The 13,137-nt window shown below is 39.8% G+C and overlaps 1 protein-coding gene across 3 annotated transcripts in view; it reads left to right on the forward strand.

Moving 5' to 3' along the window:
• Positions 1-13,137, forward strand: part of IFT140 (intraflagellar transport 140) — a 478,284-nt gene that overhangs the window by 408,405 nt on the left and 56,742 nt on the right. For all 3 annotated transcript variants that reach the window (XM_033914590.1, XM_033914591.1, XM_033914593.1), the window contains exons 22-23: positions 10,927-11,059; positions 11,149-11,292. In XM_033914590.1, coding sequence (XP_033770481.1) covers positions 10,927-11,059; positions 11,149-11,292 — 277 coding nt within the window. The remainder of the gene's footprint in view (positions 1-10,926; positions 11,060-11,148; positions 11,293-13,137) is intronic.

Here is a 13,137-nt window from a genome sequence, read left to right on the forward strand (position 1 = left end):
GCCTGGTTTGTGAGCAGTAAGCAAACAGGCACCCAAATGGATTGGTACAGTTTGTGGAGGTTTAGTACTTGGCCAAAAAGAAACATAGACAGGTTCCCAAGATTGAAATGTGCCCATGCAGTGCACATGGGGAGTGTGTGGAGCGGTGGTAAAAGCTACAGCCTCAGCACCCTGAGGTTGTGGGTTCAAATCCCACGCTGCTTCTTGTGACCCTGGGCAAGTCAATTAATCCCCCCATTGCCCCAGGTACATTAGATAAAGTGTGAGCCTACCAGGCTCGATAGGGACAAATGCTTGAGTACCTGAATGTAAACCACTTAGATTATAAGTGGTATATAAATAAATAAGTGTCTTACGTCTTACATCTGGTCGGTGTCCCAATATTGTTGGGATCAGTAGTCATATTATTGCTGCTTTGCACGAAAACAGATTAGAGAAGCATGCTGAGTCCTTTATCACCTCCTTTCCTTCTGATAAAGAAATGGGGAATTTCTTGAAGGCTACATATCTACTCTTGGGTATGGCAGAGTCTGCACAATTACAGTTCTCTACTGAATTAATATTTCAGCCTGTGATCTCGCACACATGTCAGAGCCTCTCTCTCCTCCCTGCTTCCCTTCCTCCCAGCTAGGGAAGCAATTGTGAGAACAGCCTGCACAACTGACTTATTGCCTCTCTACACAAGCTCCCCAGAATGCATGTAAGCCTAGGTTAGGCTTGTGATGCATGGAAAATTACTAATAATTTTAAAATAATTTTAAAAAATATTTGAATATTGAGTAGTCCTACTTTGGCAGTGTCTCCTAGTCTTCTTTGGGCCCTAATCTGTGTACTCTAATCTGTGCTCGAAGGCTTCAACCCAGCCAGGTTTTTAGGATTGCCCCAGTGAATATGCATGAGATCTATTTGCATGCATTACTGCCATTACATGTAAATAGATGACATGCATATTTATTGGGGAAATCCTGTAAACCCAGCTGGAATGTGGCCCTTGAGAACCAAGTTTATCCACCCAGGTTGTAGAGCATTCTACTGACAGAAGCAAGAAGAAGAGGAATTAGCCAGTAAAGCAGACAGAGGGACATTACCTCCTTGGAAAAGGATAATGTCTTAGTGGGGAGGTTGTTTGGAAGAGTAAAGTTGGTGTTCCTTATTTTTTAAGGTTTGATCTCCAGGTAGATCTCAGATGTACCATGAGAAACAATAATCTGTAGAGGGATCCTGTATTCTTTGAGGACAAGCATACATATATTCTCCAGAGACAAGCAGGGGTAATGGCAGGTACACTTGCTGGTGAAGTCTCTGACTGAGCCTGGATGCCAGTGCTCTCCTCTAGGATCAGTAGATTTTTTTTTTTTCTACTGAGCAAGTACGGGCTACCTTGCCTCTGGGACTCCACCTCTTAGGTGTCAGTATTTTCTTTGACTGTGGTTAGTGCAGGCCGTAGCTCTCCCCTCTCCTTGTCTCTTCAGTCAGAAAAAAGAAAACCACAGAAGAGAAAACCAATAGGGAGAAGGAAAACATCAAAACGAGTCAAACAACCAGTCTTCTTCAGAAAATAGCACTGGCATGAATTTCTGGCTTGTAATACAGCTGCCAATGTTATTGACATTCAGATGTCATTAGGACTAAGAAGACTCCCCTCATGGAATGGGTGGCCTTGTCTTTGATACTTTGCGCCTTCAGAGCAGGGAATTCTCTGACGCTAAATTCACCGTCTATGGCTTCTCCCCCAGGGGAGGGAAGCCCATTGATGCCATTGCAGTGGTTGTCTGGAAAAAAGCAAACAGCACTAGCGGCCAGTGCTAAGAAAAAGCAGCCAGCTCTGGAAGCATCTATCACACCTCCCCTGCTGATTTCTCAGAAAGCAGCATGTGGCCAGCATAAACAGCCCGCATATGCTTCGGCTGCACGAAGTACTACAGAGAGGCCTCCTGCGGGCACTATCACTGCCTCACAGTCCTCATTAGACTCAGCACTGACTACTTCAAGTACAGTTTTACCTTCTACTATATCTAAAAAAGCATCAAAAAGGACTTTACTTATCATTGGAGTTGATAATTCTATTCCTCCAAAACAGGTGTCTTTACCTCACTTGTCTCTTGAGCCCCCACCAGAGATTAGTTCTATAATTCCTGTGGCACAGATTTTCGTACTTTTTCAGAAATTTATGAGGGAGAGTGCTGCTCTTTTCTACCAGCCCTCCCCTTCTCTGCTTGCAGCAGTGTATGGACTGTATAGATCAGCAACCTGTTCCACCTCCTGTCTGTACAGAGTTTATCTCCAATACTCCAGACATGGCTTGGTCTCCGTGAACATCGCTTTGTCCATCACCTCAACAGCAGCTATTACCTACACATGCTTGGTATGACACACCAGAGTCCCCTTCTCTGGGTAGTGACCCTCCTAACCTTCCACAACCATCATCTCAGCAGGTTCAGCAAGAAGAATACACTTATTTGAAATTTCTCCAAAGGTTTCTAATTTGCTGAGTCTTAGGGCCTCTTCTATCAAACTGCGCTAGCAGTTTTTAGCGCAAAGAGCCGCGTCAAATGGCACACGCTACTCCCGATGCTTATACAAACTCTATGAATGTCGGGAGCAGAGCGGGCTATACAGTGCAGCTCACCGTGTTACAAACTGCTAGCGCAGTTTGATAGAAAAGGCCCTTAGTCAGGCTGTTATACCTCCTGATAAGAAAGATTTTCAAGCAATTCTTCAGTCTTGCCAAACTCCGTCTAAGGGTACTATTGCACTTCCAGTCCATCAAGTGCTATAAGATTTGCAGCTGGCTAACTGGCAGAAACCACAATCAGTTTCCACAGCTTCCAGATGGCTTGAACTAAAATGTAGGGTTGAGAAAGCGCCAGGGCATGATTGCAGCATCATTCGATGGTTTCAGAGTCTACAATTCATAAATCAAAATCTTCAAAGTCCCATCCATTCAGCCTCCAGAGAGATTGTACAAGAATGAAAGATTAGGTTTCTTACTTCTGCTAATCTTCCTTCTTGTAGATCTTCTCTGGAGGCTGAATGCCCGCCCATCTGTTTTGTCCAATTTGCAGGTCACCTCTTCAGTAACTGGTAAGCTGGATTTCTGCCTTTGACCAGCCTCACTAAGAATTTCATGTGTATTCCCCTTTGTAAGGTTTAATAATAATAATTTTATTCTTATATACCGCCAAAGCCATGATAATTCGAGGTGGTTTACAAGATGTGCTGGACAGTCAGCGAAGTGGTTTCACTATAGAGTTATCAAATATAAGCCATGATGTTTTGAGGCAGTTTACAACGAAAGGTGCTGGACAAACAGCGAAGTGGTCACAATACAAAGTCATTGAATACAAGCTTACAGAATGGAAGAAATGGAAAGTTATAAAATTCTTAGGTTACAAATCGATTAAACAGATTCGTTTTTACAGTTTTTCTAAAATTGAGGTAGGATGAGGAATGCGTGATAATGTTACCCAGCCAATCATTCCATTTGCCTGCCTGGAAAGCGAGAGTTCTGTCCAGGAATCTTTTGTAGTGGCAGGCCTTTATTGTCGGATAGGTGAACAGATGAATTCTACGTGTGAGCCTTTTTTGTTTTTGTTTTATAAATCTTTATTCATTTTCTTATGTTACAACAAGTGTTTCAAATAAACTTATTAGAAACTTGAATATACACACTTGATAAACTCACATATTAACATCAAATTTAACATTTCTTTAGAAAATTAATATTATATAAAGTTATAATATTATGCAAGAAATCTAAATTTATATAATTCTTATTGAATATAATAATCCCCCATCCCTCCCTCCCAATCAATAATACATAAAATCAACTTTATTGTAAATTCATTCAAATATTGATATAGTATGTAAGAGTCAGAAATAAAATCCCACCCCATTCCCCTCTAATCAAATTTCTTATCATGGGAAAAGTTAATCATTCATTACAGAAATCTGTTAACAGTCCCCAGACTTTTTGAAATTTACTCACATAGCCTTTTTGTGTTGCAATGGTGAGTTCCATTTTGTATATATGGCATACAGAATTCCACCAGAAATTGTAGTTTAACATGTCATGTTTTTTCCAATTATATGTTATTTGCTGTATTGCTATTCCAGTTAAAATAAACAGAAGTTTGTTGTTACTTGCCGAAATTTGACTTCGTGCTCTCATAGTTGTGCCAAATAAAATAGTATCATATGTCAAGGCTACCGGATTTTCCAACATCCTATTAATTTGAGGCCAAATTGATTTCCAGAATGATAAGATGAATGGACAATAGAATAAAAGGTGGTCTAATGTCCCGACTTCAACATGACAGTGCCAGCATCTATTAGACTTAGAACTATCTATCTTTTGTAAACGAACAGGGGTCCAAAAAGCTCTATGTAAAAGAAAAAACCAAGTTTGTCTCATAGATGCTGACACCGTACATTTTAACCTCCAAGACCAAAGTCGTGGCCATTGAGATGCAGTAATTTGGTGCTTTATCTCAATGCTCCAAATGTCTCTAAGACCATTTTTTGGTTTTTTATTTATAAATCCAGATATTAATTTGTACCACTGTGCGGCTTTATGATCTGTTGAATCCATCTGGAAACATAAGAATTCCAAACTATGATAATTAGTAAGATTTTTCCATTCAGGGAACCCTACCTGAATGGACTGCTTCAATTGCAACCATCTAAAATATTGTGACTTATTAAGATCAAATTTATGTTGCAATTGTGAAAACTCCAGCAACTTACCATTTTGTATTACATCATCCAAAATACGAATACCTGCTATCATCCAATGTTTCCAGATGATTTTAAAACCGCCAATTTTGATCTTGGGGTTTAACCAAATCGTTTGAGTTGTTGATTTACTTATTGGAATAGGAGTTAAATTACTTATATATCTTAGAGTTTTCCAGGTATCCATAAATATTCTATGCTCTTTATATAACCTTCTCATAAATTGGCCACTTGTCATATAATGGTAATCCAGCCACTATAAATGTCCATAGAATCAGTATTCGACTGAATGGTCTGGATTCAATAATATTGATGGTAATTGTATAATATTGAAAGGAACGCCTCAGCCCCACCACTCCACCGCAAAAAAGTCGCTCAAATCGCGGGAAGCATAGTGTGGTGCTTCATCATTGGCTGTCACTTCACATTTATTGTTAACTCAATACTTTTTATTTGTTTTTCTATAGTTTTACTGCTTATGCCATAAATATATTATCGTTATAATGCATTTGTTGCTGATAAACCAACTTAACATGGTACTTATCTCAGCCAACCCTGGGAAGTCCGACCCGACATGTTTCGCACAAGAATTGTGCTTTCTCAAGGGTCTCCCGAGGTAGCTGCCGTCATCCGACTCCAAAACTTCCAAGAGCATAAGATCTTTAATTTGAATGAAGCAGAGCATATTTTATTCACTAGAATAGCAACACCCGCTTTTTTCCCTATAGCTGGAGAAAAGAAACAGTGCTTGACCCAACCTCCTTCTAGCTTATTAGATTCAATATTTGAAAGGTGGGTCTCCTGTATGAAACATATATCCGCATTTTGCCTCTTTAAAAATAATAATGCTTTTTTCCTTTTTATCATATGATTCAGACCATTAACATTCAAAGATAATATTTTAAGATCCATTTATATTTTTATAATACTTTTTTTCCAAAATTAAACAGTAAATAATTTTTCTTAGTAACTTTCCCAATACATAAAATACTTTATAATGTCCCCACCCTCACCCTCACCCAACTCTCCATTATATATCTCCCCCCCACCCCCTCCCACCCATCCCCAATTAAATACGAAAACTTGGATACGCAGATTGAGGTTAGGTATAAATAACTCCCACAAGCTACTACAAAATTTAACTATAATTACTACCAATAAATTTTTCACTGTATCAGTTAAACTTTTTTTTTTTTTTTTTCTAAATCTAGCATAACCCTTTTTCCTTCTTTTTTTTTTTTTTTTAATCTTATAAATCTCAAACTTGAACATGACATATCAGTTTTACCATAAGAGATAGATTGTTATTTCCCCTTCACTCCCAATAAATTTGCATTAATAATGGGTCCATTTCTATGGCTTAGCTTGAATTGTATTGTATAGTAATTGTCTTCCTAATATTAAATTTTAAGGGATGTTAAAAAAAAACTTTTTACATGTATTAAAAGAATCTATAAGAACTTAAGGTCTATTCCAGATTTATGAAGAAATCCTCATCTAATCTTGCCCTTTTTTTTTTTTTTAAAGTCCTGAGGTTGCTTCAAACAGAAATCAAATATTTCAAAAAAAAACAAACCTTTCAACAACTACATTCATACGCGCTTTTTTTTTTCCTTTTCCTCTTCCCTCCCATCGACGGTAAAAATTAAGATCTTGTTATATGGATGGCCTAAGATTTTTAGCTAACATCACAGGAAATATAATCTCTTAAGCAACGGTAATATAGCCCCGACGTAACAAAGTGACATGTTCTTGACATATCAAAATATAAATAATTTTATGAGGTACAAGTATAAAGCACCAAGAATCATAAAGATGAAGACTAGATTCATACCGGGAGAGCCTGTAGGGTAAAATAAGATCGTTCAGCATAGAATCTTTTCGGACATATTTTGAAACGCAAACTAAACCGGAAGTACCTTCTCTAACAGGAAATCACCCATTTTAACCAATCCTTTCTATTTTTACTCATGACTTTATATTTGTTAATATGATTGAAGGATTTCTTTTCTTCCCTTGTAAGTAACGCCCCTAACTTTTCCATATCCAATCAGCTACTCTTTTAATATAAGGTCATTGAGTAAATAAAAATTGTATCTTATGCTAAATTTCAATCGGATCACTGCCAGCATCACAGCCTTACATGTAAGTCTACTTATATTTAATAAATTCATAAATGTGTTTGAAGATTTCTTAAGATTGTATGTTCTCATCTTGCATCGCTGATAAGAACGTTCATGTTGTTCAAATTGTAGTTCCACCTTCATGCGATTCTATTCCGTTGCAATAAAAGTTCTAAGTCTCAACCGAAGTTCTTTATATAGTTCTGTTGGCAAAAGTTAATATTTATAAATTAAATATAAATAAATGATAATTAAAAATTCCCTTTAGATGACTTTAAGAGGTCATTGGCTGTTCATATTGCTCGAGAAAATCTTGTAGTTTTTTAGGGTCAGAAAAATTTTGAGTTTTATTTGCGATTGTAACTTTCATTACTGCTGGATAAAGGAGCCCATATCTGGCCCCTAGTGATCTTAATTGGGGTCTCATATCCAGGAATTGTTTTCTTCTTGATGCAGTTTCTCTCGCAAAGACAGGGACAATGTGTATTTTTGCGTCCTGACATTTGAGATTTTTGTTCTCCTTGGCAAGTTGACAAATTTCTATTGCTTGTTGATGTCTCAAAAGTTTAAAAATTAAAGTCCTTGGACCCGTTTGAGATGTTTTCTTCTGTGCTGGTATCCTGTGTGCCCTTTCGATTTCTAATGCAGTCTTGAATTTTAATGGTAACACTTTAGGCAGAAACTGTTCCAGGAAAGTTATAGGATCGTTTTTTTCCACCCCTTCCGGCATTCCGATGATTCTTAAATTATTTCTTCTTTCACGATTCCGGCTGTCTTCAAGGTCTCTTTTAATTTCTTCGACCTCCTTCCATATTATTTTGCTTTTTCTTATGTCCATATTTAATTGCTCTTAATTGTCTTCCAAAATATTTATTCTATTTTCTGCCACATCTACTCTTTTTGTGAGAATTGCAGCATCATCTATTGCTTTTTGTAACTTTTTATTGCTGTCTAATACGATTTCTTTAATTTGCCGCAATTCTTCCATAACGTCGGGGCTTTCATCTGATGGCAACGGAACTTTTGAAGGAGGAGTGCCCGGCTCCGGTTTTGATCTCTTATTGCTTCCTGTACCGGATCCTCCAGCCCCCGAATCACATTTGTTCTGTTTGCTAGATGCCATAGTCTGATAATATTCAGCTTTTTCCCTTTTAAAATTTAATTTTTTTTGTAGTATTTTCTATAAATAGAGCTTGTTTGCACGGAGCTACTCTCTCACCCAACCATCAGAATTCGCGTCCAAGCCACGCCCCCGTGTGAGCCTAATAGAACTATCCAGATTAAATTGAGAAACCAGGTACGTGGGAGCCAGATCAACTATTGATTTGTGACAAAGACAGAAAAATTTAAACTGAACTCGTGCTTCCAGGGGCAGCCAATGAAATTTTTGATAATAGGGACTTATGTGTTCTCATTTCTTCAGCCCAAAAATCAGTCAAACTGCCGAATTCTGAATAACTCTGAGTCTTAGAATGTTTTTTTTGAAGGATCCCAAGTAAATGATGTTGAAATAATCGAGCATGCTCAAGATGGAAGATTGAACCAATAGGCAGAATGATGCTGCATCAAAGTATTTTCTGATGGTTCTGAGTTTCCATAGTATCGAGAATTAAGGGTTGGTGGGGGTTCCTCACGGGGGTGCCCCTTCTGATTTTCAGGCTGTGTCCACGTTCCAGGATTTTCCTGGGTTTTGCAATTTATAATGTTTACATTATAAATTTGATTCCTGTTGGCCATTTTTTGGCTGTAGTTTTTGGTATAATATGATATTGAGCAGAATTGATTGATAGCGGGAGTTCCCGCATCCTCTCTTTCTTTTCTTGTTTCCTGTTGTCATAGGTCTCCATGGCCATTTTCTTCATTACAGATATAATGCTATTATAGCATTGTTACAATGTTGTAACATATGTAACAGAAGATTTATAGCGTCTAGAAGATTGACACATAACAAGTGTTAGTTATTAGGAACAACTCATAGTCAACATCAGTATTTAGTTACTGAGTATAAGGGATGGGAAGGAAGTAGGGTTTTATATGATTACTAGTCATTAAGCCCATTACATTAATGGGTGCTAGAATATATGTCTGTCTGTCTTTCTGTCTCTCTCCCTCCCACTGTCTCTCTCTCAACCTGGCCCCCTTTCTCTGTCTTTCTGTCCCTCTCCCTGCCCCTGTGTCTTTCCTCCTTTCTTTCTGTCTCCCTCCCTCCTGCTGTCTGTCTGTCATTCTTTCCCTGCATTTCCCTGTGCAGCTGCAACAGCATTTCCCTCCCCCTCCACTTCCCTGTGCAGCAGCAGCAGGTATTTCCCTTCCCCTCCAGATCCCTGTGCAGCAGTAACAGCATTTTCCCCCACCCCCCTTCCCTACTCTTACCACGATGTGGCCTGCTCCTTTTGGCCCCTCCCCTTTCCCTCCCACGGTCTAGCCTGCTCCAAGGGCCCCCTCTTCCCTTATCGCGTTTCCCGCAGGCAAGCCCAGCTTCTCCCTGCACGTTACCTTTTTGTTTTCATTCTGTTTCCCTCCCTCGCATGGCCGCCTGCCTGGTCCCATTGAGCGGCTCACGGCTGGAATCTCTTTTTGTCGGCGCTTCCCTGCCCGGCCCACTGTCTGGCCTGCTCCGGGCAAGTGTCGCAGCGGCTCCTCTCGATCCCTGCCAGCATCGGAAGCCTTCTCCGACGCTGGTGCGGCTCATGAGAGGAGCCGACACCGCGATCTGGAGAGCAGGGAGTCCAACGCTGGCGGCCAGTCCTTTGTAGGTAGGTGCTGGGAAGCAGTAAGGCTGGGGACTCGTGCATGCACACTCCTACGGTCATGGACCTACATCTCACAGATCAGAGATCATGGAAGCATGCAGATTTGAGTGCATGCAGATTTGAAACGCAGCTCCTGATTGGTGAGGCCAGACTTTAGTACAGGAAGAGGCGGTCGGAGCATACTGCGAGTGATTTCCTTCACTCGCTGGTGCTCTGGCTGCCCTCTCCTGTCTCCCCTGTTAAAAACCGTATTCGTGGTTTTTCAACATTTGCGGGGGTTCCTGGAAGGAACTCCCGCGAATATCAGGGGAGTATTGTATATGCATTCAATTCTTGGTGAGTGTATTCTAAAGCACAGGTGTCAAACTCAAGGCCTGCCTGGCCGTTTTATGCGGCCCGCGGTCCAATGCCCCCAGTGTTACCTTGTGGCCGGCTCCCTCCTCCTCACAGCCATAGTGTGCACAGAGCCGCATGTAGCAGCTCCTCGCACATCCCACACCTCATCCAGAAGCATTCCCTCTGACGTTGCAACTTCAGAGAGAAGGCTTCTGGTTCAGGTGCAGGATGCACGAGGAGCCGCTGCATGCGGCTCCGTGCACACTACGGCTGTGAAGAGGAGGGAGCTGGCCACAAGGTAACACTGGGGGGCATCAGGCCACATAAAATGGCCAGTTTGGAGCCAGCCAGAAGGTTAGACACCCCCAGAGGGAGGCACAGCATGGAGGGAGGGAGACAATAAGGGTAAGGGGAATGATTTTATTTTCAAGTTAGTGTTTGAATTGTGTCAATTTTGAGCATTTTAATCTGCTGTCTATCTTTTGTACTGCTCAGGAAGAAATACATTTGTTTCTTTTTCTCTGGGGGTTGTACTGCATGCAGAAGCTTGAATCTTAGGGTGTTTTTAAAAATATATTAGTACTTTTAGTTTTTGGTCCCATATTTGCATAGGGGTTATCTGTATTCTGGTAGGAATGAATGTTCAGAAGCATACAGTATATTTTGTGTAGTTTAATTTTGTGGTTAACCATTACCATTATGTGTTAAGATTATATTGTGTGCGTATATGAAAAATGAATGGAAAAAATGGTGTTGTAATTAGTATTATTATGGGGGCGGAGATTGGGCGGGGTCTGGCCTGCGACTTAGCCTGTTTTTTGGATTTCAGCCCCTTAATGTGATTGAGTTTGACATCCCTGTTCTAAAGGAATTTTTTAATCTCTACAGAAGAATCCGTTGTTCTAAATAGGTAGTAAGAATAGAAGTTGAACAATTGAATGTGGTATGTGGTTTATAGTTTCATTTAAATGCCCTTCTAGGAGTTTGTGGAAATGGTGGGCACAGTACCTGGAGAGCCAGAATAATATGGATTTGGCATTACAGTACTATGAGCTGGCTCAGGATTATCTCTCTCTTGTTCGTGTTTACTGCTACCAAGGAAACATCCAACGGGTAGGTATCTTTCAATCCTTAACCATGTGTAGACTGCTCCTCTTGTAGGTAAACCATCAATATAACAGACAGTGGTGGTGTTTTCTCAGGCTGCAGAAATAGCTAATGAAACAGGGAATTGGGCAGCATCCTATCACCTGGCCCGACAGTATGAAAGCATGGAAGAAGTAAAGCAGGCAGTTCACTTCTACACCAGGGCCCAAGCCTATAATAACGCTATCCGTTTATGTAAGGTAAGTAATATCTATATATGGAAACAAAACAATGCTACATGTCAGTACAAAATAAGTGTCAAAATCTTACAGATATCTATTGGTGATAAGATGGCGAGAGCACCATACTTCTCTTAGAAGTTTACAGTATTTGAACAATTTCAGTACTTGCAACTTTCTGGCTTTACTGCTTAATTGAATTACAACTCCTTCTACTGAGATAGAAGGAGATATTATTAGTCATTGTTTTAATTTCATTGCTCATCACTTTATCCTATCATGTATATATAACAGAAAGTCACTTCCTATATAGAGGGCAGAATTTTGGTGTTAACAAACAGCAATATTATCCCTTATAATTTTTTATTTATAACATTTTTCTTATTGCATTAAAGTATACAAACTTGAAACATATCAATAATTCCATAGAACAGAAATAGAAAAGTAAAACATAAGTAATTCAACCATTATTTAGTCCACAATTTTAGATGAAATCAACAGGAAAAAGTAACATCTGTGGAAACTTAAAACTAACAAAAGAACAGCAATACAGATACACTTTGTTCTTTTGATTCTATAAATTCTAACAGTTGCTTGGGTTCAAAAAAACAGATAATTCTTATTTTGATATGTAACAAAACATTTTACAGGAAACTTTAGTAGAAATATACCTCCCAAGTTGAGGATTCTTGGCTGCAATACCAGGAATTCCTTTCTCCGCCTTTGGGATTTCTGAGATAAATCTGGAAATACATGAACATTAGAGCCCAAGAACTGATCATTTATATGATGGAAATCTAATCTAATCTAATCTTCCATTTGTGAGTCACGCATACCTATACAGGCTCCCATACCTATACATACTCCCTATCATTTTCCAAAGCAAGTGTTAACAGCAAGTTTTTTCTCTATGTAATAACCTCCAAAGAGTTCTCTAGAAAATTAGTTAAGTTGAAATTTCTCCTTGATTCCCATTAGGAGTTGACACCACCACAGGTTTCTTTAATTGAAGATAGTTAACTCTCACAAAAGGAGGCAAATTTTCTGATGGAATAGCCAAAATTTCCTTAAAATATTTCCTTGCCATCTCCACAGGTGCAATCAAGGGACACTTAGGGAAATTCAGGAATCTCAAATTATTTCTCCTCAATTGATTATGAAAGCTTTCCATTTTTCTTGAAATAAAAGTTATTTCTTTAACCAACTCAGTTTCTAAAGCTTTCATTTCTGTCAATTTTTCTTCCAGTTTTTCCAATTTCTCATTCACTTTTTTTTAGAGCCAAACCCTGCTGCTCTACTTTGGAGTAGATAGTCCCATAATCCATGTTTAAAGTAGAGAAGGAAAGTTTAAGATTTGCATCCATAACTGAAATGGTCTGCCATAAGGCTTCCATGTCTATCTTATCAGGTCTCTCTAAAACCCCAAAATTGATGTTAGACCCGCCAGTAGGACCTCTCACCTCTGCCCTGGTGTGGGGTAATTGATGTATTTCTCCTGCCACTCCGTCCCCTGGTAAGGCTGGTGCAGCTGGCCCTCCAACGCTGAGGTCCAAAACCTCCTGTCCGGGCTTCGGCTCCACAGACGCTTTCTCCACCGGCTTCCTTCCTGGTTGGGGTGGAGCTGACCTTTGCTCCAGGCTTAGCACCGCCCGTTCCTGTAAGCCGAGTTTGCCTGAAAAACTCGGGCTCTCCCCTGAAGTAGTTATAGCAGGTTCGCCTGATCGAAAAAAGGCTCCCTCTATAGTTGTCTGACTCGGCCATTGTTGGGTCGCCGCCATCGCTGGAGGGTTAGTGCAAGGGGCTCCCTTTCTCTTCCCCATATTCAAATATGGGGATCGTTGTTCAGCAATGCCGGTAAGGATGATT

Source organism: Geotrypetes seraphini, chromosome 11 (genome assembly GCF_902459505.1).
Source record: "Geotrypetes seraphini chromosome 11, aGeoSer1.1, whole genome shotgun sequence".
Taxonomy (NCBI): domain Eukaryota; kingdom Metazoa; phylum Chordata; class Amphibia; order Gymnophiona; family Dermophiidae; genus Geotrypetes; species Geotrypetes seraphini.